Source organism: Urocampus carinirostris, chromosome 17 (genome assembly GCF_059441175.1).
Source record: "Urocampus carinirostris isolate Australia breed hairy pipefish chromosome 17, RoL_Ucar_1.0, whole genome shotgun sequence".
NCBI lineage: Eukaryota > Metazoa > Chordata > Actinopteri > Syngnathiformes > Syngnathidae > Urocampus > Urocampus carinirostris.
The window spans coordinates 28,318,878-28,338,730 of record NC_142365.1 but is presented as its reverse complement, the minus strand read 5'-3'; the positions used below and the strand labels follow the sequence as shown (position 1 = coordinate 28,338,730).

General features: G+C 41.0%; 1 protein-coding gene across 3 annotated transcripts; it reads left to right on the top strand.

The window, feature by feature from the left end:
- Positions 1-1,076: 1,076 nt before the first annotated feature.
- On the top strand, positions 1,077-14,990 carry prr7 (proline rich 7 (synaptic)). Of its 3 annotated transcripts, none has more exons than XM_088321641.1 (3): positions 1,077-1,300; positions 6,169-6,820; positions 12,292-14,990. In XM_088321641.1, exons 2-3 carry the CDS (start codon positions 6,514-6,516, stop codon positions 12,780-12,782), a joined length of 798 nt encoding a protein of 265 aa, XP_088177767.1. In that variant the 5' UTR covers positions 1,077-1,300; positions 6,169-6,513; the 3' UTR covers positions 12,783-14,990. The 3 variants fall into 3 exon arrangements, with proteins under 3 accessions (XP_088177767.1, XP_088177766.1, XP_088177765.1); XM_088321640.1 differs by having other exon boundaries at positions 12,289-14,990; XM_088321639.1 differs by having other exon boundaries at positions 12,286-14,990.
- The last annotated feature ends 4,863 nt before the right edge of the window (positions 14,991-19,853 follow it).

Here is a 19,853-nt window from a genome sequence, read left to right as displayed (position 1 = left end):
AAAGGCTTTTATAAGGTTTTTATCATTTGAATGTTCATTTTGAGGCCATTTTTATAAATAAAATGATTGTTGAAAGGCTGTTTTTGTAATCTGAATGTTCCTTTTTTAATGAAATTCTGGCACCCTTGGGCTTTCATAATAACAATCCACACAGAAACCTCCTCAGACTTCGGCGCTATGCCGCAAGTGATGCTAGCCGAGTGAAAGGGGAGCGGGTAAGGGGCAAGAGCAGTGCTAGGAATTAAATGGACTTTCAAAGCAGTGGAATATTTCAGATGCTGCAATGTTCACATTTTTGTTTTGTTTAACCTTTTTAATATTTTTGCTAGTGTAATCATTATATCTAAGCCTTTCCTGTGCTATATTAGGGAAAAGAGTTTTAAAAATGAGATCATTTTTGGGGGTGAATGGGTTGAATTTACAAAAAAAGTAACACAAAAGTAATACTATAATACTAAAATACTGCCACATAAATATTATGACAGAAATCATGAAGAAGTATTACGGCAGAAAAAAAATAATTTCACTAATACTACAACAGTACTACAGATATACATACTACAACAATTCTACTACGGAAATTGTACAGAAGTACTATTGCAAAAATACTACAAAAATATTTCTACATTAATACAACAAAAATACAGAAATACTACAAAAATGTGACTGCAGAAATTCTAAAAAAATACTAAAAAAGAACTACAGTAAGACTACAAAACTAAATATGGTAAGTGGTGCTTGGAATCATTTGGAATAAACCATTTCAAGGCAATGGAGTATTTTTATAGTTCATATTTTTATTCTGTGTTATTTTCAAAAAAGAAAATCAAATGTTTTTTTCCTCATATTTAAGCCTATCCTGTTCTCTATGGTGGAGATAAAGTTTCAAAAATGCTATTATTTCTTGGGGTGCTTGGGTTAAATTTGAAGGTGCTCGAGCACCCCCTAAAACAGGCTTGTTACGCCCATGCTGACAAAACTAGCTACCTCCTGTTGTCTTATTTGGAAGGGGCGTGGCTTCCATTCCAATCGTCCAACAGCACATTAAGCTTCGGAGTACTTGCCAAATAGTGCGACCCAAACCTAGACCCCCGCCTCACGGTGTCACGACGCACGGGGGGCGGGGTGCGAGGTGGAAACGAGGAGGGAGGTCCTCAAGAGAGAAGTAGGAGGAGGAGCAGGAGGTGTGGCGGCAACGGAGGAGAAGGATGAAATGAGCTTGTCCGAGTCCAGGAGGATGTACGACTCAATTTCATCCTTGGTCGATTGCCGTTCACATCGTGGAGACTGCTTCAAAAAGGTGCGTTTACCTAACGAATAGCACTAGATTTTGTAAGAACCAAGCCAATGGGAAATAACGCTCCCCCCCACGTTGTATTTTTTGGGGGGAGGGTTAAGTGATATTTTTCCCTTCAAACATTCACATTTCACCCAGAATCCATTTAATATTTTTACGCTAATTGAGAATAAAATAAAGACGATTCTGTGTAGTACTATTTTAGATATGGTGAATTTTGATGGATAATGTATACCTGTTAATCTCAGCCAATTGCTTCCCTTATTAATAATTGCACTCCCCCTATTTACTCAAAGCAAGACAGACTGTGTGGAATCAAAACAAAGATTATTTGTGTGAACAAGTTTATTCTATTTACCAAATAAACAACACAAACAATTCTTTCTGCATTGTTCCTAGTTTATTTTTTCCACTAGCAGTACCTTTAGTTTTGCGTATTATACATAGCAGCTTAGAGATTCAAACTGAAATGGGCATAATAAGATTGGTCAAACAAAAAAAAAATCACATACTAGTATCTTTTTCAGCATATTTGAAATGACCAAAAAACGTATAAAATACAGGGAAAATGTGTAAGTTGGAAGGTATGTAATGTAATTCATTATAACGTAATTGGGAGTTCTTTCCATGTAACACCACAGCAGTTATTGGACCTTTGAATTTTAAAGAGACTGTGCGTAATATTAAGTGCCTCGTAGTGGTACAAAAAAATCTTCGTTCAGTAAGCAAGAATAGTCGGCAAAATTACATGAAGTATCATATCTTACTCTTTATTAAAAAAAAATCCCAGGTTAAGAATCTTGTATTTCTTTATAATAGTAGAATCCCAACTATGCCACCATATTTGTTTAGCATCTTGCTGATACGCTGTGGTCAGTGGCACTGCATTTCGTTCACATTATACAATACAATGCCATCTAGGGATCAAATATTACACACTGGCTTTACGTTTTTATACAGCCCATGTGTCTTTCATTGACACATTCTGCCAATGGTTGTAATTCACTTTTAAAATGTCGAAACTCTACATAAGGGATGTCAAACTTATTTTCACCAGAGCCCCATTAGCATAATAGCTCTACTCAAAAGGCCTGGTGTAACTTATAAAATTGGATGGTTTGTAAGATTAATTAACCACTCCTTGATATAAAATAACTGGATGTATTACTTATTCAGGTCACAAACATTACAGTTTCACTGAAATGTAGCTACACATACATATGTCATAAACTATACAGAATAAAATACAATATTTTTAGGACATTCCTCAATTCCACTAGTTGATATGGAAACTTTGGCATATGGTTGTCATGGTTGCCAATTGCCCTTACTTGGCTCCGGCCATTTGGCGCCAGCTGCGGCTCGTTGCCTGATTGGCTTCCCTCCTATTTAGGCCCAGTGCTCCCACTCACCCCCTTGTCAGTCCGTCAACGAACCTCTGCACTTGCAAGACGTGTGTTTTGACTCTGTCCGGTATCCTGCTTGTGAATCCTGTCCGGTATCTCCAGTTTCTGGTATCGATCCCTTCTGTATCGTCCTGTCTGATATCTTGCTACAGTCTCCGGTATCCGGTATCGATTCCACCTGTCTCATCCTGTCCGATATCCTGCCCCAGTATCCGGTATCGATCCCGTCTATCTCGTCCTGTCTGATATCTGACTCCAGTCTCTAGTATCTGGTATCGATCTTGTCTGTCCCGTCCTGTCAAGGTATCGACCCCGTCTGTCCGGTATCTGGTACCGATCTCGTTGGCCTCTGGCTTCCTATTTTTCCACGCCGGACTTTTGCCTTACTTCTTCTGTCCAGCGATCGCCGAATCACTGGGGTTTGCGTTCACACGCATGACTGCCCCAATCCTGTAAAATAAAGCTTGTGTAAAAATATTACGCATCTGGGTCCTCCTCCTGTTCTGGTTCTGACAATGGTGGCATTTGTCCATCTTTTCGTGATAATATAGTTAACAGGAATTTGGGGAATTGTTTTTGGTGAAAGCACTCTTTATCAACAGTATTTATTTTTAGGCATTTCAAGCTATTGTGGGCCACATCAAACAATGTGGTGGGTCAAATTTGGCCTGTGGACTATGAGTTTGATACAGTCTGCACCACATGCTACTATTTAATCATTTTTTTCTCCACAATTTAATTTCAAAGTAACAGCTTGCGTCCACTTGTTTGTATTGTTATGAAACTTTAGATCATTTTAATCATATTAATGGAAAACCAGATTTTGTTTCTATTTGTATGTAGTTTTGTAAGGGAAAATGAATTTTAGGACCGTTTTATTTACCGATGTAAAATGACTAAAAAATGCAAGTAATCAATACTGGAATACATTTTAAGCCCTTTGGAGGGGGGTAGTTATAAGAAAAATGAAATACAAATCAATTTGGGCTTGGTTTGGTAGCAACGGTATTGTGCCGGGCTAGTTTGAGGAGCAATAGTGGTTGGCATTCACTGCAGGACTTTCTGTTCTCAACATAGTCTGTACAAAACAGCACACGTTCAAGCTGTGTTTCTACCTTCCCTGGATATGCGCCACGGAAGGCAATCCAGGAAATAAATATCACGTTCACTGAGCGTGGAAAAAAAAGACCTTGCTTCTGTTTTGATATTTTGTTTCCATGGAAACCAAGCAGTTATTCTCGAACAAGCTGAGTCTCGGCACTGAGACAATATAGTGCAACTTCGTGTATGCCATTTTGCAAAGACAAAATTTATTCTGACTATAAGTGAGTGCCAATGGGTCAGGATCTTTCACACTGTTTACCCCTGCAACTTGGGGTGAATGTCTGGAGACTGCCCACCTGTGCCGAATCTGTCTCCAAACCTGTACTTCTATTCTCCAGTGCATAGAACCAGTGTTGGCAGCGTTTCTTCAGTGATGTTCTATAAAACTGTCTAATGAAATCTTTGCAGAAATATGAGGGGTGTACTTACTTTAGTGACATACTGTAGCGTCAATGTGAGTGATGCAGAAATATTGGGCATTCGTGTAATGCCGCAATCCACTATCTGCATTTAATGAGTAACACAGTAATGCTCCACTTAGTATCGAAAGGAGCATTACGAAATGTTATCAATAACGCATAACAGTACTCGTCACCAACAAAAGTAATTCTGTTCCAGGAACATGTTCCTTTGTAACGCATTAGTCCCAACCAGTAGAGCAGCCAAAAGTTTTACTTAAGTTTTACTCAAGTAAAAGTACTGTTACTTCAGTTAAGTCACTGTTACTTCAGTTAAGTCACTGTTACTCAAGTAAAAGCAAAAAGTAGTCATCTCAATAATTACTTTAGTAAAAATAAAAAAGTACTTCGTAAAAAATTACTCAAGCACTGAGAAACTCTGGCAACGTTTTTTTTAAAGGCTATTCAATCAGATCATCAAATTGTCAAAATCCATCCAATCAACAATAAATTACATATGATTTAATAATAACATTAAAAGAATCAAGGTAAATTCAAGTACCTTAATAAACAATAGAATAATTATAGTGTAAATTAATGGAATAGATTAAGCACAAGTAACTCATTTAAAACCCAAGTTTTTTTTAACAGGCTCTTTGCAGGTAGAACAACGAGTTAGCCCAGGGGTCATAACCCCAAACGGTTAAATGACCCATATCAGGCCCCAAAACCAAAAAAACAAATTGTCAGCAGTCGTATATATATATATATATATATATATATATATATATATATATATATATATATATATATATATATATATATATATATATATATATATATATATATATATATATATATATATATATATATATAGTTTGTATGTTCTCCCCCGTGCTTGCGTGGGTTTTCCTCCGGGCACTCCGGTTTCCTCCCACTGTCCCTGTGTGCCCTGCCATTGACTGGCAACCAGTTCAGGGTGTCCCCTGCCCACTGCCCGGAGATGGCTGGGATGGGCTCCAGCCCCCCGGCGACCCTAATGAGGATAAGCGGTACGGCTAATAAGATGAGATGAGATATATATATATATATATATATATATATATATATATATATATATATATATATATATATATATATATATATATATATATATACCACAGCCATATCCCCCTAGTGGGAGGTGGCTAGAGTCTTTTCTGACTCTTTTTGGGAGATTGATTTAGAGGAGGGGATTCCCAGCCCCCTCGCTCAACCCAACTGAGGTGTTGGGAGTCATTAGGTGACCAAACCCCCCAATTCCAACCCCTAATGCTGAACGCCAAGCAGGGAGGCAACGGGTACCAATGTTTAAGTCTTAGGTATAACTCGGCCGAGGCTTGAACCACAACCTCCAAGGCCACCGAGCTGGTCAATGAAGTAAGGTAAATATATCACATTAATACCGTTTAGCTTTACTTTCCGTGGAGTTATTTTTCTCTTTTTACCTTTGGGCTTCGTGGCCAATCACACATCCGCCCGGTTTGCTTTAAAACAGCTACTTCCTTGGTATGTGACGCTGCCTCTTCAAAAGGAGCGGGACTCTGGTCGCACAGAAGCTCTCACCGGAGACCAAAAAAGCAAGTCAAGGACTCGGAGAAATGCGCGTACTTACGTGGACGGAATTTAAGTTACTTAGTATCGGCTTTAGTGTAGCATACAGTAAAAGTACTGTTTCTTCTCACAGATCTACTCAAACAAAAGTAAAAAGTATAAAGATGTAAAAATACTACAACAGGAACCAAATGTCCCAAAGTTTACCCAAGTAAATGTAAGGAAATAAATGGAACCCGTTACTAACCACCTCTGGTCCCAACACTGCATAGAACACCGTGCTTTCCACTCCCATTCAGCAATTCAATTACATATCTCAAGCTGTCTCGTTTTCCTCTCGTACAATCATCTTTTGTGCATCTTTTGGTAGGTCCCCAGAGGCCAAGCTGTCCCCCCAGGGTCTGAGGCTGAAGAATTTGGCACCCTGACCATCTTGGGTCGTCCCGCAGGCTTGAAGGCTCCACCACCATCAAGTGGATGAATGCCCTAAGAATGGATTCCTTCACTGCCTCACTTCCATTAGTCCCTAACGACAATGACGGGGAGTCTTCTGAGTGTTGAGTGTCACATAAAAGACAAAACGTGACTTTCATGCCTGTGGAGTTTGGCCTCGTCTGCGGGGAAGCCAACTATCAGTACTTCATTGACATTCATGGATGTTTAACGGGCTTAATCGGTCGAGTCCCGTGCCCTCGCTTACCTTTTGGTCCCCACCATGGTGATGTCCCGGGGCACGTCCACCTTTTTGGCCTGTTTTGCCGGCTTCTGGTTGGTGTGGGCCCTGGTGGTCATGCTGTGCTGTTTCTGCAGCGTCCTGCAGCGTCGCCTCAAGCAGCGCGGTGAAGCTCACCAAAGGGAGCGTTGTCACCAAACGGTGGAGGTAGAAACGTCAGGATGCGCCGCTGTCGTCCCGGCCTTTGTGCCACCACCCCAGCCACAGTTGCCGAGGGACTCGCCGCTGTTCTCGCCACCGCTGCAGGTTCCTCATCCGTTGCCGGAAGCTAATTGGGTTAGCATGCCGGGTAAGTGATTGGAATTGGGGTTTTTCTAAGTTCTTGTGTTGGACTTGCTGTAGCTAGAGATAAGATCAGGCTTGGAAAATCCAGCCCGACCAGGTCCACAGGTATAAAAGACTGAACCAGTGCAAAACCGCCAAATTAAATTGATTTCATGGGCCAAGCCCGAATCAAACCAAAATTTTCACCTTTTATTTGTGAGTACTTGGGTGGAGGATTTTGGCTAGAGAGAATGTTGTTGTACTTTTTCTCAGCTCAAACTAATTATTATAAGTGAAAAACGTTTTGAATACATGCGACCATGCGATCCTTTCCGGGTGACCAAATTACTTCCCACAATGACTCTCTCTTTATTTGGGGCAGCAGTAGCTCAGGAGGTCAGGATATAGAGCGGTCTTCTTGGGACCAAAGAAGTTTCAGGTTTGATTCCCGGCCGCTACGAGTCAAATATTGAAGTGTTCTTGGGCAAGACACTGAACCCTGAATGCCTCCAATAAGCCTTGCTTGGCGGACTTTGCTAGCGGTGTGTGTGTAAATGGGTATAGTCTGAAATGAATTGTGGAGGTCCTCAGTGACTGGTTAAGGCGCTATATAAATGCCGTCCGATTCAGTTCAGGACGACTTACTTACCACAATACCTTTCTTCCCGATAAGTTCAGAATCTCGTCTTTGTGAGTCGGCCATACAAAACTGTAGTTTGGTGATCCCTAAATTTTTCTACACCATGGACCACTTTAATGTCTGACAATATTCTTGCGGCCCAGCCCAATGGTGACATCAACAATTTGGTACGGTGACTAGAAATAGTGTGATGATGAGATGTGAAAATCTTCAATGCACTCGATAAATGTAACTTGTATTTAATCGTATAAAATCTTTAATAGTAAAATGTATAAAATCCTTCAGATGAAACCTAATGTCTTTTCTTATGCTGTCTGTTTCTCTAGTGGTCAAGTGGACAGGTTCTGGTACACTACATTCCACGATCTGGGTTGGAGTCCAATTATATTAAATCGTATATAATTGTGATGCTTGATAGTTCCGACTGGTAAATCAATGCGCAAATATGGAACTTTATGATTTTCTCTACAACATTACAGAAGTTCGAATCCCATGCACCTTTTAGTCTGCTGCATGAAACAAATATTGCGAAAGACTATTTTTTAAGGTGTGCATAAAATATTTTATTTCAATAATTAATCGATTGAGGAATTAATCTGCAGAGGCGGACGTAATATTATCATTAACATCGTCTGGTTTTCTGAGAGCACCGCGGATTTGTTAGTTTTAACAGGAAAACAGATGAAAAACCTTTCAATCGATCTCATAATTCTAAAGCACATGTGACAGAACTCATTTAAGCTGGTTATATGTGATGAGCTATAACATGTACATGTAGTTATCTGAATGGATATTTATTCATAAATGCAAATGGAAGAATTGGAAATGGTATACATTATCTCTTTTCCTCTTGTAGTGTAGATCTAATAAATCTGAGACTAATACAAAAAAATTAAATCAATAATTTTTTCCGCATGCCAACTTATGTGACCTGCGACTGAAAAAGATTGTTTTAAAGCAGTGTTTCTGTGGGTCGCAGGCAATTTCCATGAAAATTAATGCTAAGAAGAAGAAAAAATGGAGAATCAATTACACCCCTTTAATAGTAGATAATAATGTCCAGCTCAATCTCCTCTACCTGTTCAGCCAATTGGTGCATTTGAGAGGGACCACATCTAATTTTAATGTGATTTTGTTGGTTTTATTCCCTTTTGAACCTTAATAATGGGTTCAAATGAAGTTAATGATAAGGGAAATGAAAAGGGTAAAACAGTGACAACAACGCTCTAGTCGAAGAAGTAAACTATTACAAAATACAAAAATGGTTTTCGAGTGTCCGCCATTGAAGTGCTGGTAGAAGGAACAGTAAATGTTTTAAAAATGTTATACGCGATGTGGGCTTTTGTATATGCGAGTATGTACGATACTTGAAGTTGTTTTCCTTTTGCTAGTCATTTTGATTTTTGAAAAATGGTGAATAATTCTACTACAGTGTATCTCTGCTTTAAAATGCACAATCCTTTCATTGAATACATTTGATAAGTGGATTTTTTTTTTTGGGTGGCAGCTTTTCATTAGGGTGGAATGTTTTTTTCTCAAGTCAAACCAGTTGGGAAGCATTGCTCTAATGTATGCTTCCATCGGTGCCTTTTGTTTCATTATCAAATGGGAACTAAAATACAGATCGATGGGGGGTTGTTAAAAGAAAAAGCATCAGCTGCAGTCCGGGGTGCCACTAAATAAAATTAGCCAAATACAAAACAAAGAAGACAAAAAAAGGTGTCTCCAGTGGCGTCGGAGTGTGAGTGATGAAGAGGCCTCAGTATCCAGGCAGCCCCAAGATTCAAAGGGAAGAAGCAGCTAAACATAAGCCAAAAGGCCTCTTTATGTCTCCATTTTGGATGCATTTTGGGCTGACCATTTAGCGTGTTCCTTTTTTCCCCCATTTGTACTCAACCAATGAGCTACTCACTCTTCGTGGGCTCTTTTTAGCATAACGCAAAATGTGAGGAATGCAGAATGGGAGGTTATATAGTGTTATTAAAATCCAAAATTGGCAACAACAGAAAAATCTCAATTTTATCTGTTGTATCCACATGAAGAACTTTAGTCCACCTCTTACAATGAACTTCAAGTCACCAACCTTTTTGAAACTAAGAGCTAAATTTTTGTTCCTGATTAGCACGTTTGATATGTATTTCTAAAATAGCAAATTATTATTATTAATATTTTAAGATAATTGTTCCTGTTATTATTATTATTATCCTTTTTATGCTTTGCGGGGTTGTACTCATAAGAACAGGTGTTCCCAAATTGAGGTCCAAGGAACACCTGGGGATAAAAAACGTCTTTCTAGGGGGTCCGCGACCTGATGTCTAAGACAGTGTTGAAATAAAGTATCTTTCTTAAAAAAAGAACAAACTTTTTTTTTCTTCTGTCTTGCTATGTCTCTCGTCCTATCTTTCCTATTTTAAGATCCAACCAGATAAGTGATTCAGGCAGCGCCACACCCCAGCCCAACAGTGCTTAGTGGAGAGAGAAATAAGGGATAAGACGCATGGCGCAAGAGGCAGGAGTGGACTTGACTTTGTCTGTGGTTTGCACTGCAGGAATTGTTTTGAAGTGTAAACCCGAACGTGATTGTACCAGAATTGTAGAGCTTTGTCCAGCACTACATTATTGGCAAAAGTTGAGGTTGAGAGTCTGGGAGCTTTTTGATCGACTCACTGGGGTTGCGGGCCGAGGTTGACTTTGGGACTTATTGTGTTAGAAGGAGCGTTAAAATAGGCTCTATTGACCACTATACCATCTGTCCTGTATAAGTGATTTAAACATATCTATTATAGGTTATTGAAAATAATTCTGGGAGAATTGATCATGTGAATGATTGCAATAACATTAAAGTAATGCAATTAAAACATCCAAATTAAATGTCATTTTTTATTTTGAAGATTGGAAAAAGAACAAAGGTTCAACAAAAACAATGCATAGTTTATGATAGTTCAAGTATTTTGCTTATTATCTGAATTTATATAGTTTTTATACCACTTGAAGGCGCTAAATAAAAAACAATGTAGCATTAGGGAATTGAATCAAGCAACTATGAAGCTCTAATTTGAAAAACAAGGGGTCACGAATATAACATGTCAAAAACCAAATCAAACCCGAGAAAATTGAAACAAGAAACAAAGACCAAAACCTGAAATAGAGATTTAGTTAACCACAAAAGGGCACTTGAAGACCACTCTCTATGTTTCTCAAAGGCAGAACAGTTACCATATGAACTAGCAGTACGATTTAATTGTAACTCTGTATTTACATTTTTATCCACTGTACTTTTCTGTACATTAGGCGCACAGGGTTATAAGTCAAATTTCTGACCAACTTGAGGTTTTTAGGTGCACTTTATAGTTCAGAAAAAAAGGTTAATATTAACACATATAACCCATCCGTTTTCATTTTATGAGCAGAAACCAGAGCTAGAGTACCCACAATTGCACGTTTCTTTAAAATGAGTCCACACTTGTTAGCAGTTTCAAAGCAGTGCATCGACCTAAAAAAAGCTCTCGGACATTCTATTGTTCGATTTCCGCTGCCAATGCGGAGGCGCATGCGTCCGAAAATATGACAACATCCAGCGTATCCATGGCAACAGTTCAACAAAACTGATGCCTTCACGCCTGCTTGCTTTTCAAACGTCAAGGCTGAAAATAAATACGGAGGCGCCGTGCCAGTAAAAAATGATGCCTAGGCGTGAATGTGGGTGCGCAGTACTGGCTCCTTTAACGTTTTTGTCTGTACCGCCGAGAACGAACACGTTCTTTTGAAATGCACTAGGTAAATGGAAACATGTTCGAGTGCTGCTAATGAGCTGACTAATGGAATAATGATAGCAAAAGGGCCACCTCAGCAATTCAAGGAGATTGTAAAAATAAGTATGTTTTTTTTTTTGTATGTTTTACTGATCCAAACGCAGGACAAAAGGGATCGAAAAAACAAAGGTGCTATCAAACCCCAAAGAGGGTGCTTTATTCAATAACAAAATGAGACTCACTACTGAGAAGGGAGAGCCAAAACAGGGACTCTTGGGAGAGAAACTTAAGAAGGTGGTCTTGGAGAGGGAAACATCTTGTGAAGAATGTTTGAGGAATATTTTGAAGAGAAAATCAGGAGAAGAAAGTCTTGGGATGAGGAGCTTGAGGTCTTGTTGAAGGACTACTTTGAGATGAGTACCAACATGATTCGTCCACATAGCACCTGGACTGGGGAGCGGAGAGGGTGACTGGAAAATGGGGGGCAATGCTGCTATAACTTGGAGAAAGGGAGGGACTGCAGGCGCTGAACGATGATCAATATGCTTTTTATTTTATATAAAATGATGGGAAAAAATGTAGAAGATTTTCCTTATATATTTCCATAAAGTCAGGTCAGGCGCCTCCCTTGACTGCACGTCTCTGCAAATTATGTGTGCAAAAAAAAGAAAACCAAGAAATTGTGAAGTTAAATGAGAGAAAACTTAAACCTTGAATGAATATAACCATTTCATATGTTTTTAATTTTATACTCCCATGATGACAAGCGAAGCACAGCCTCACATGCCTCCCCTGACTGCATCTCTGCTAATTAAGCTCATGTAAAAAATATTTTTTTTAAATTTTCTTTTAAGTTAAATTAGTAAGAACTTTAACACTGAATGGATATAACCATTTGATATATTCAATTTTATATTTCCATGATGAATGCCTGCCTACCCTGACTGCACGTCCCTGCTAAATAGACGCACGGAAGAAAGGAAATCAAAAAATTGTGAAGTTAAATATGTAAAATTATCAACACTGAATGAATGAGGCACAGTCTCATCTACCTCCCTTTGTTCTTTTATACTACTTACTGAGTGATCTTTGTTCCAGAAGCAGATCTACTTGAGAATCCGCCTTGTTATGAGGAAGCGGTGCTAATGGAGGACCCTCCACCGTCATACGCCGAAGTCCTGGTGGAACCGCGAGGAGGCGGGGCTTACCTGAAACCAGCCTCTCTTCAGGCCACGACTCCACAAGAAAACCAAGACCTGAGCACGGAAACGCGCAAGCCCCCACCCTCCATTTTTCCAGAGCGGGGTTACTCCTCCCTTATCCGGTTTCCATCATCGCAAGACTGGGACTCAGTGGGCCATCTCTCGCCCCATGCAGACTTGAAGCTTTTTAACCCGTACGACCCGGTTTCGCCAGGCGTTGTCACAGCGACAGTGCCCCGTCGTGAACCCAGGACCGGGCGCGATGGAGTGCGGGCTCAAGGACTCCATGTCGGGTTCCCCAGCGAGATCCGGGAACAGGGCACAAGGGGACTGGAACACAGTTGTGGGCTCCCCGCTGCAATTCCCTTATTGGGGCGGAGCACCGCGGTCTAAGATCTGGATTTGAACACTCTTTGGGTAGAACACAGTCATAATCTAGCAAAAAAAAACATTACAGTGTCTTCTCTACATCTGAGGTAAAATCGGGCGTACAAAATCGAGCTCAACTCGGCCCGAGCCCGACCAATTACTGTAGTTTCTGGTTTATAAGTCTCACTGTGGTATCAGTCGCACCAGCCACAAATGCTTCATTAAAAGGGTAAAACATTTTGGGTGGAAAAAAAATTGATGAAAACCAACACCAAAAACATACATGTCATCTTAAAAGACGATTTTGAATAAAAATGAAATAGAGAAGATGGTATGGTACGATACATTACGGTATTTTCTAGACACGCTCGGTACATTAGTAACGACATAACATATTAAGACTTGTTTAGATAACTACAGCATAAGGAATATGCTTACCATACTATCATCTTTTCTCCCAATTACTAGATCCGATCATATCTTCATCCTTGGTGTCACTTTTACCAGTAAAAAACTCCTCTAGCTCAGGACGATAAGCAGCTTCTTTCTTCATGTTTCATATTTTGTTTTTGAGCACCCGAGGAGAGGGGAGATGATTTATGATTACAAATTAAAGCCTGTCTTTTGCAACAATATCAAAGTTAAAGGTGGGTTTAGCCGCTTGAGGTGTCTTTAAGAAGTTGGAAGTAGAATGTTTTCTCTACGTGTGTGTTAACAATACACAGCCCTGCTTAAAAAAAGCCCCATATATTTTCCACAACGCCTATCTGCTTTTAGAATTCTTATAGCAAAGTCATTCCGGGGTGGAAGGATGTAGAATATATAGGTAGAAAAAAGGGAGGTGGGGGGTTGAGGTAGGAAAGTAACTTCAAGCTCATCACCGCAGTTTTTATTAGTGAAAATAGCTTAAGTACGAAAAGGCCTGTTTCACATACGGTCTGAACGCTAACCCAAACCCTAAAAAAGGTGAAAAAGAAGATTTGATGTTATCCATCTATTTATACATCTTGGTAATATCCCTCAAGAGGGGTGACCGACATCAAGATAAACACATACAAAAACAGAGAAAAAAAGGGAAAAAGTAGCAAAAAACACACACAATTTTTTGGGACCATGGCCAACCCAAATGCCCAAACACCCAAACAATTTAAGCACCTCAGCAACCAAATTGGTCATGCTTTCGTCCCTCAAGATGAAACGGGACACAAGAAAGTGGCCATGTCACTCGGGTCAGGGTGACACAAATTTTTGATTTAAGTATCCAAAAAAAAATGTTCTTACTTGATGATCGAGCTGACAGAGGCTGTGGTGACTTTAAGCAAGGGTATGGAGGCATAAGGTAACAAAGTTTCAAATTCCGGAGAGCACCTTCAAACAAGACTGTATAAACATTCACATTTTTTATACATCTGTTGCTGTAGCGTTACTTTTTTTCCCATCATTGACATATTTTTCTTAAGAGTTTGACGTAACATTTTAAGTGATCAGGAATAGGTATTTTATTGCTTTTTAGTGTTAACTTAGATGGTTTTGGGAGACCAGAAACAAATTCATTGGTTTTCTTTTATTTCTTATGGGAAAAATTTGTTCGAAATACACGAAATTCTCAATACGAGCCTAATACCAATTTAAATGTTATGTAGAGGGACCACTGTATTTGTGTGTAGTTACCAGGGCAACAAAACAGTTTTATTTTGATAAATATTGAGTCCAGGATGAGTTTTGTCTTACCCTCCCCACATTCGGTCGTGTGTCCTTTAGGGCCCGGTCACACAGCCGTTTGCGTCTGTATCACGGGATAAATTTTGCGTTTTTTTTTTTGCCCGTGGTTGCCCGCGATGAAAAATGCGCAAAATTGGCCAACCCGCTGTTCATCGGTGGTATGCCCGCAAAACAGACGCCGGCGACTGTTCTGCTTCCTAATCGCGTCATTTCCGCGTCATTTTCTCGTGTGGTCCACGGGTATAAAAGCTGCCGAGCCGGCATTATGCCGAGAAATGCATCCTTGCCGAGATTTGCATCCCCTCGCTACTACAACCACTTTTACCTCGTTTTATCTCACTTTTAGGGAATTTAATGGCGAACATATAACCAAAACCACTTCGTCTTGCATTTATTGGGAATGTAATACAACTTAAACCATTCCGTCTTTGTATTTGTTGTGAATGTAATCGAACGGTAATGCACGCCGTATACAAATCACTTTTGAGCAGGTAACATGTTTATTTTGCCTTTTTCTATTCAAATCGCTCGTATTGAAACTGTTATGCACTCTACCATAAAGCTTATTTCTGCATAATAAGCTTTACGGTAGAGTGCATAACAGTTCTCAAAAGTGATTTATATACGGTGTGCATTACCGTTCGATTACGTTCACAACAAAAACAAAGACTGAATGGTTTAAGTTGTATTACATTCCCAACAAATGCAAGACGAAGTGGATTTGGTTATATGTTCGCCATTACATTCCCTAAAAGTGAGATAAAACGAGGTAAAAGTGGTTGTAGTAGCGAGGGGATGCAGATCTCGGCAGGGATGCATTTCTCGGCATAACACCGGGCTGTAGAAATCATAACCGCTCAAGACACAGTCCCGTGAAGATCAAGATTTCAAGCTATGGCACTGAAGAAGCCAATATGTTATTATTGTAATAGTTTTTCATTTTTATTTTATTATCTTGTTATGAAATGAAAAGAAATGTCAAGAAATAAAAATGGATTAAGACGAGGTCACTACGGTGACGGGGATCCATGTCCACCTCTTGACGTCTCGAGCACAACTGACGTGTGCTCGGCAAATCGCGCTGTATATACGCGGAGAAAGGCGTTTGACCGTCACACGCGTAACACGCTAATTTCACGTAATGACACCGCGATACAGGCGCAGGACATGCTATGACCGTGCTCCACCCACGATTACCCGCTGAAATTCCCCGTCCTACCCATGTGTAACCACGCCCTGGCCGCGGCCAGAGCACGTCGTTCCGTGTCATTTCCGCGTCATTACCTCGTGTGCTGCCCGCGGTTAACACGTGGTCTAAAGTTTTGAGCAGCGCAAAACTTTTACGCGCAGCCAACCGCGTGTGAATTTCCGACCGCGTGTAAAGCACTGCTGTATCTTGTCTATATCGCGATCTCAAAGCGTCCAACATCGTCTACTTCACGGGCAGAAATTTCTGGCCGTGATTCAGCCTCGATACGCCCGTGAAAGGCTTGGTGACCGGGCCCTAAAGTTTTGAACAGCGCAAAACTTTTTCGCGCTGCCAACCGCGTGTGAATTTCCGACCGCGTGTAAAGCACTGCTGTATCTCGTCTGTATGGCGATCTCAAAGCGTCCAACAGCGTCTGCTTCACAGGCAGAAATTTCTGGCCGTGATTCAGACGCAAACGGCTGTGTGACCGGGTCCTTAGGGGGGATTAGTTGCTTGGTTTCCCCAGACCCTTTTGAATATCCTTTTTGTTGTCTAGCATACACTCTCGGGTCACAAAAGCGCTAATAGACTCAATGGCCTTCGTTTCATCCCGAAAGTCTCCATTGTGGCAAGCTGTCATTGTCATGGCGCCCAGGAACCTTGCCTTCTCCAAGAGGAGACCTTGTCTCTGAGTTTTCAGGACTAGAAGCAATCGCCTCTGTCAAGTTACTTATGTTTTCTTCAAGTCTTTGTATCTATCGGGAAATAAAAGTCATTTGTAGAGAAAGAAGTTGTGAAACAGGTATTATTAAAGAGCTGCTTCACCAAGACATTGTGGGTTTAAATGCATTCCCAATAGAATCGTTTCATCATACGTTAATCCACTTTTTCAATCAGAAGGATGTGTTGCCTGGCAACCAGCTAGCTCGGTGACCACGTTTATCAGTGGTGCGGCGCATACACTTGCACTTGTTTAGCATTGGCTGTGCGTCATGATATTTTAGATAAATAACAATGTTCAAGATTTTCTTCAATAAATCATTGTTTTTTGGGATCAGGAGTTTCAGAGAAATATATCATAAAGCAAACAAAAACATTATACACTGTATGAAACATCATTTTCATGATTTCCCTTTAAATCATTGGTGTTAGAATAAGCATTTCAGTTGCATGTTACATGAAAAGTGAAGTTTGACAGGTTGACAGTCTCTATGAAGGATTGGGGGGGGGGGGGGCTGAAATGGCTCAGTGGAGGAAGGGAATGGAAAACACTTGTAACAAAAACACAGTGCATAACAAGGCAAGTCTGGAATACATACACAGTCTTATAAAAGCAGCGATGCTTAGAGGGCTTTCTTTAGGACAGTGTGGACGGGCTTGAATATCAGACAATCCCACAAAGAAAGTCAGCCAATGCTGTCCTCAAATATACACAAACACTACTTAAGTCAATTCAAGTCATGTTTTTTTGTATAGCTCTTGATTACTAGAAGTCTCAAAGGGCTCCACGGGCTATTACAGACTACAGACTATTATTACACAATCCCCAGATTTAAAACCTACATGAGGGCAAGGAAAAACTCCCTACCTTAAAAAAATATCTAAAAAATTGTATACTGCACAGTATCATTAGTACTAAAACAATAAATACATCATCTTTGACATTGAGACATTGCAATACTTTGATTTTCCTAGTGAATTCAACTCCATGCACTCATTGGACAATATTCAGGCCAGCTGTCAAAGCAGAATGACAGTAAAACGGATATCCTATAAGGTTAAGCGAACTATTAAAAAAAAAAGGATTGTGTTGAGTTGCAGTGAGGCCGTTTGTACCAGCTCGCGAGGGAGAAGCTCGAACTGAAGCTCCTGTTCTTTAGAGTTCTTACGAACACTATGAGTGCCCAATCAGTGCCATGACGCAAAGAAATCTCACATAATATTCACTTAAAGGGACATCCATCCATCAATCCATTAACTGCACTGCTTATCCTCAGAAGGGTCGCGGGGGCTAAATTGAAATGATAGCTCTATCCAAGCCCTCCACATTTCTGCTTGACCCCATACCTTCTACCCTGCTAAAATGTTGCCTCTCTTCCCAGCTTCTCCTAATTTTTGCCATTACCAATTATTCACTTTCCACCGGTTTTTTCCCCTCTACTCTTAAGGGCCCGGTCACACAGCCGTTTGCGTCTGTATCGCGGCTGAATCACGACCAGAAATTTCTGCCCGTGAAGCAGACGCTGTTGCCTGCGTTGAGATCGCGATACAGACGGCAAGAATTTCACACGCGGTTGGCCGCGCGAAAAAGTTTTGCGCTGCTCAAAACTTTAGACCACAGGTAACCGCGGGCGGCACACGTGGTACACACGGATATGATGCGGTACAGACGCGGAACGACGTGCTACCGCCACGGCCAGGGCGCGGTTACACGCGGGTAGGACGCGGAATTTTAGTGGGTAATCGCGGGTGGAGCACGGTCATAGCACGTTTGTTCTGCGTCTGTATCGCGGCTGAATCACGTGAATTAGCGTGTGTAACGCGTGTGACGGTCAAACGCCTTTATCCGCTTATATTCAGCGCGATTTGTCGAGCACACGTCAGTTGAGTTGAATGAATTGAGTGCGGCCAGCGAGGTACAAGTGAAACCATTGGAGTGGGCTGTGGGACCAAGTGAAGAGAGTCTGCTCAGAATGGTTGACATTTCTTTTCATTTCATAACAAGATAATAAAATAAAAATGAAAAACTATTACAATAATAACATATTGGCTTCTTCTTTGGTGCCATAGCTTGAAATCTTGATCTTCACGGAACTGTGTCTTGAGCGGTTATGATTTCTACAGCCCGGCTCGGCAGCTTTTATACCCATGGTCCACACGCTTAAAGGACGTGGAACTGACGCGAAGAAGAAGCGGAACAGCCGCCGGCGTCTGTTTCGCGGGCATACCACGGATGAACAGCGGGTTTGCCAATTTTGCGCATTTTCCACTGCGGGCAACAGCGTCTGCTTCACGGGCAGAAATTTCTGGCCGTGATTCAGCCGCGATACAGATGCAAACGGCTGTGTGACCGGGCCTTTAAATTGCTATGGTCATGCCCGTCCTGAAAAAACCTGGTTTAAAACCCCAATAACTTCAGCAATCTCCGCTCTATGTCCAACCTACTATATTCATATCCAAAATCCTCGAAAAAGTAGTCTCCTCCCAACTTCATGCTCATCTCTCTACCAACAGTTTATTTGAACCTGTTTTCTGTCCACTCCACAGCACTGAAACTGTTCTTATCAAGATCACAAACGACTTCCTCCTTGCCGCTAATTCTTGATTACTTTACATTCTCAGCCTCTTTGACTTAAGTGTCGCCTTTGACACCATTTGCCAATCCACCATTCTGAGCAGACTCTCTTCACTTGGTCCCACAGCCCACTCCAATGGTTTCACTTGTACCTCTCTGGCCGCACTCAATTCATTCAACTCAAGTCCTTGTCCTCCGACCCATCTCCAGTCTCCTCAGGAGAACCTACCTTCTCTCGCTAGGCCATATCTTCAGGAAATTCAATATTTCCTTCCACTGCTTTGCGGATGACACCCCACTTTACCTTTCCTGCAAATCCAACTCGATTCTCCCACCACCTGACCTTAACTCTTGGCTTTCTGAAATAAAATCATGGTTCACCATCAACTTCCTAAAACTGAACAGCAATAAAACGGAACTACTTCTTATTGGCACCAAATCCATCCTCTGTAAAGTTGACTCCTTCTCTCTTTCTGTTGACAATTCCTCAGTTTTTCCCTCCCCCTGGTCAAGAGTCTGGGTGTCATCCTCGATAGCACACTCTCACACTCTCTTTTCAAACTTTCATATAAATAACATCACCCGGTCAGCCTACTTCCACCTGCGCTCCATTGACCATTTTCGCCCCTCCCTTACCCCACACACAACAGCCATTCTCGTCCATAGCCTTGTCACCTCACGCCTCGATTGCTGCAATTCCCTCCTCCACGGCTTACTTCAAAAGTCGCTCCATAAACTTCAGCTGGTCCATAACTCTGCTGCACGCATCATCACCAAAACCCCCTCTCGCCATCACATCACATCACCTCTGTCCTTCAGCAACTCTACACCTACATGGCCATTCATAACCTTGCCCCTCCCTACCTCTCCGATCTCCTTCACATTGCCA

Coding starts and splice junctions, on each gene's coding strand:
- prr7 (XM_088321639.1), top strand. CDS start 6,514: ATGGTGATGTCCCGGGGCACGTCCACCTTTTTGGCCTGTTTTGCCGGC. Junction 6,821..12,285: donor TAATTGGGTTAGCATGCCGG/GTAAGTGATTGG, acceptor TCTTTGTTCCAG/AAGCAGATCTACTTGAGAAT.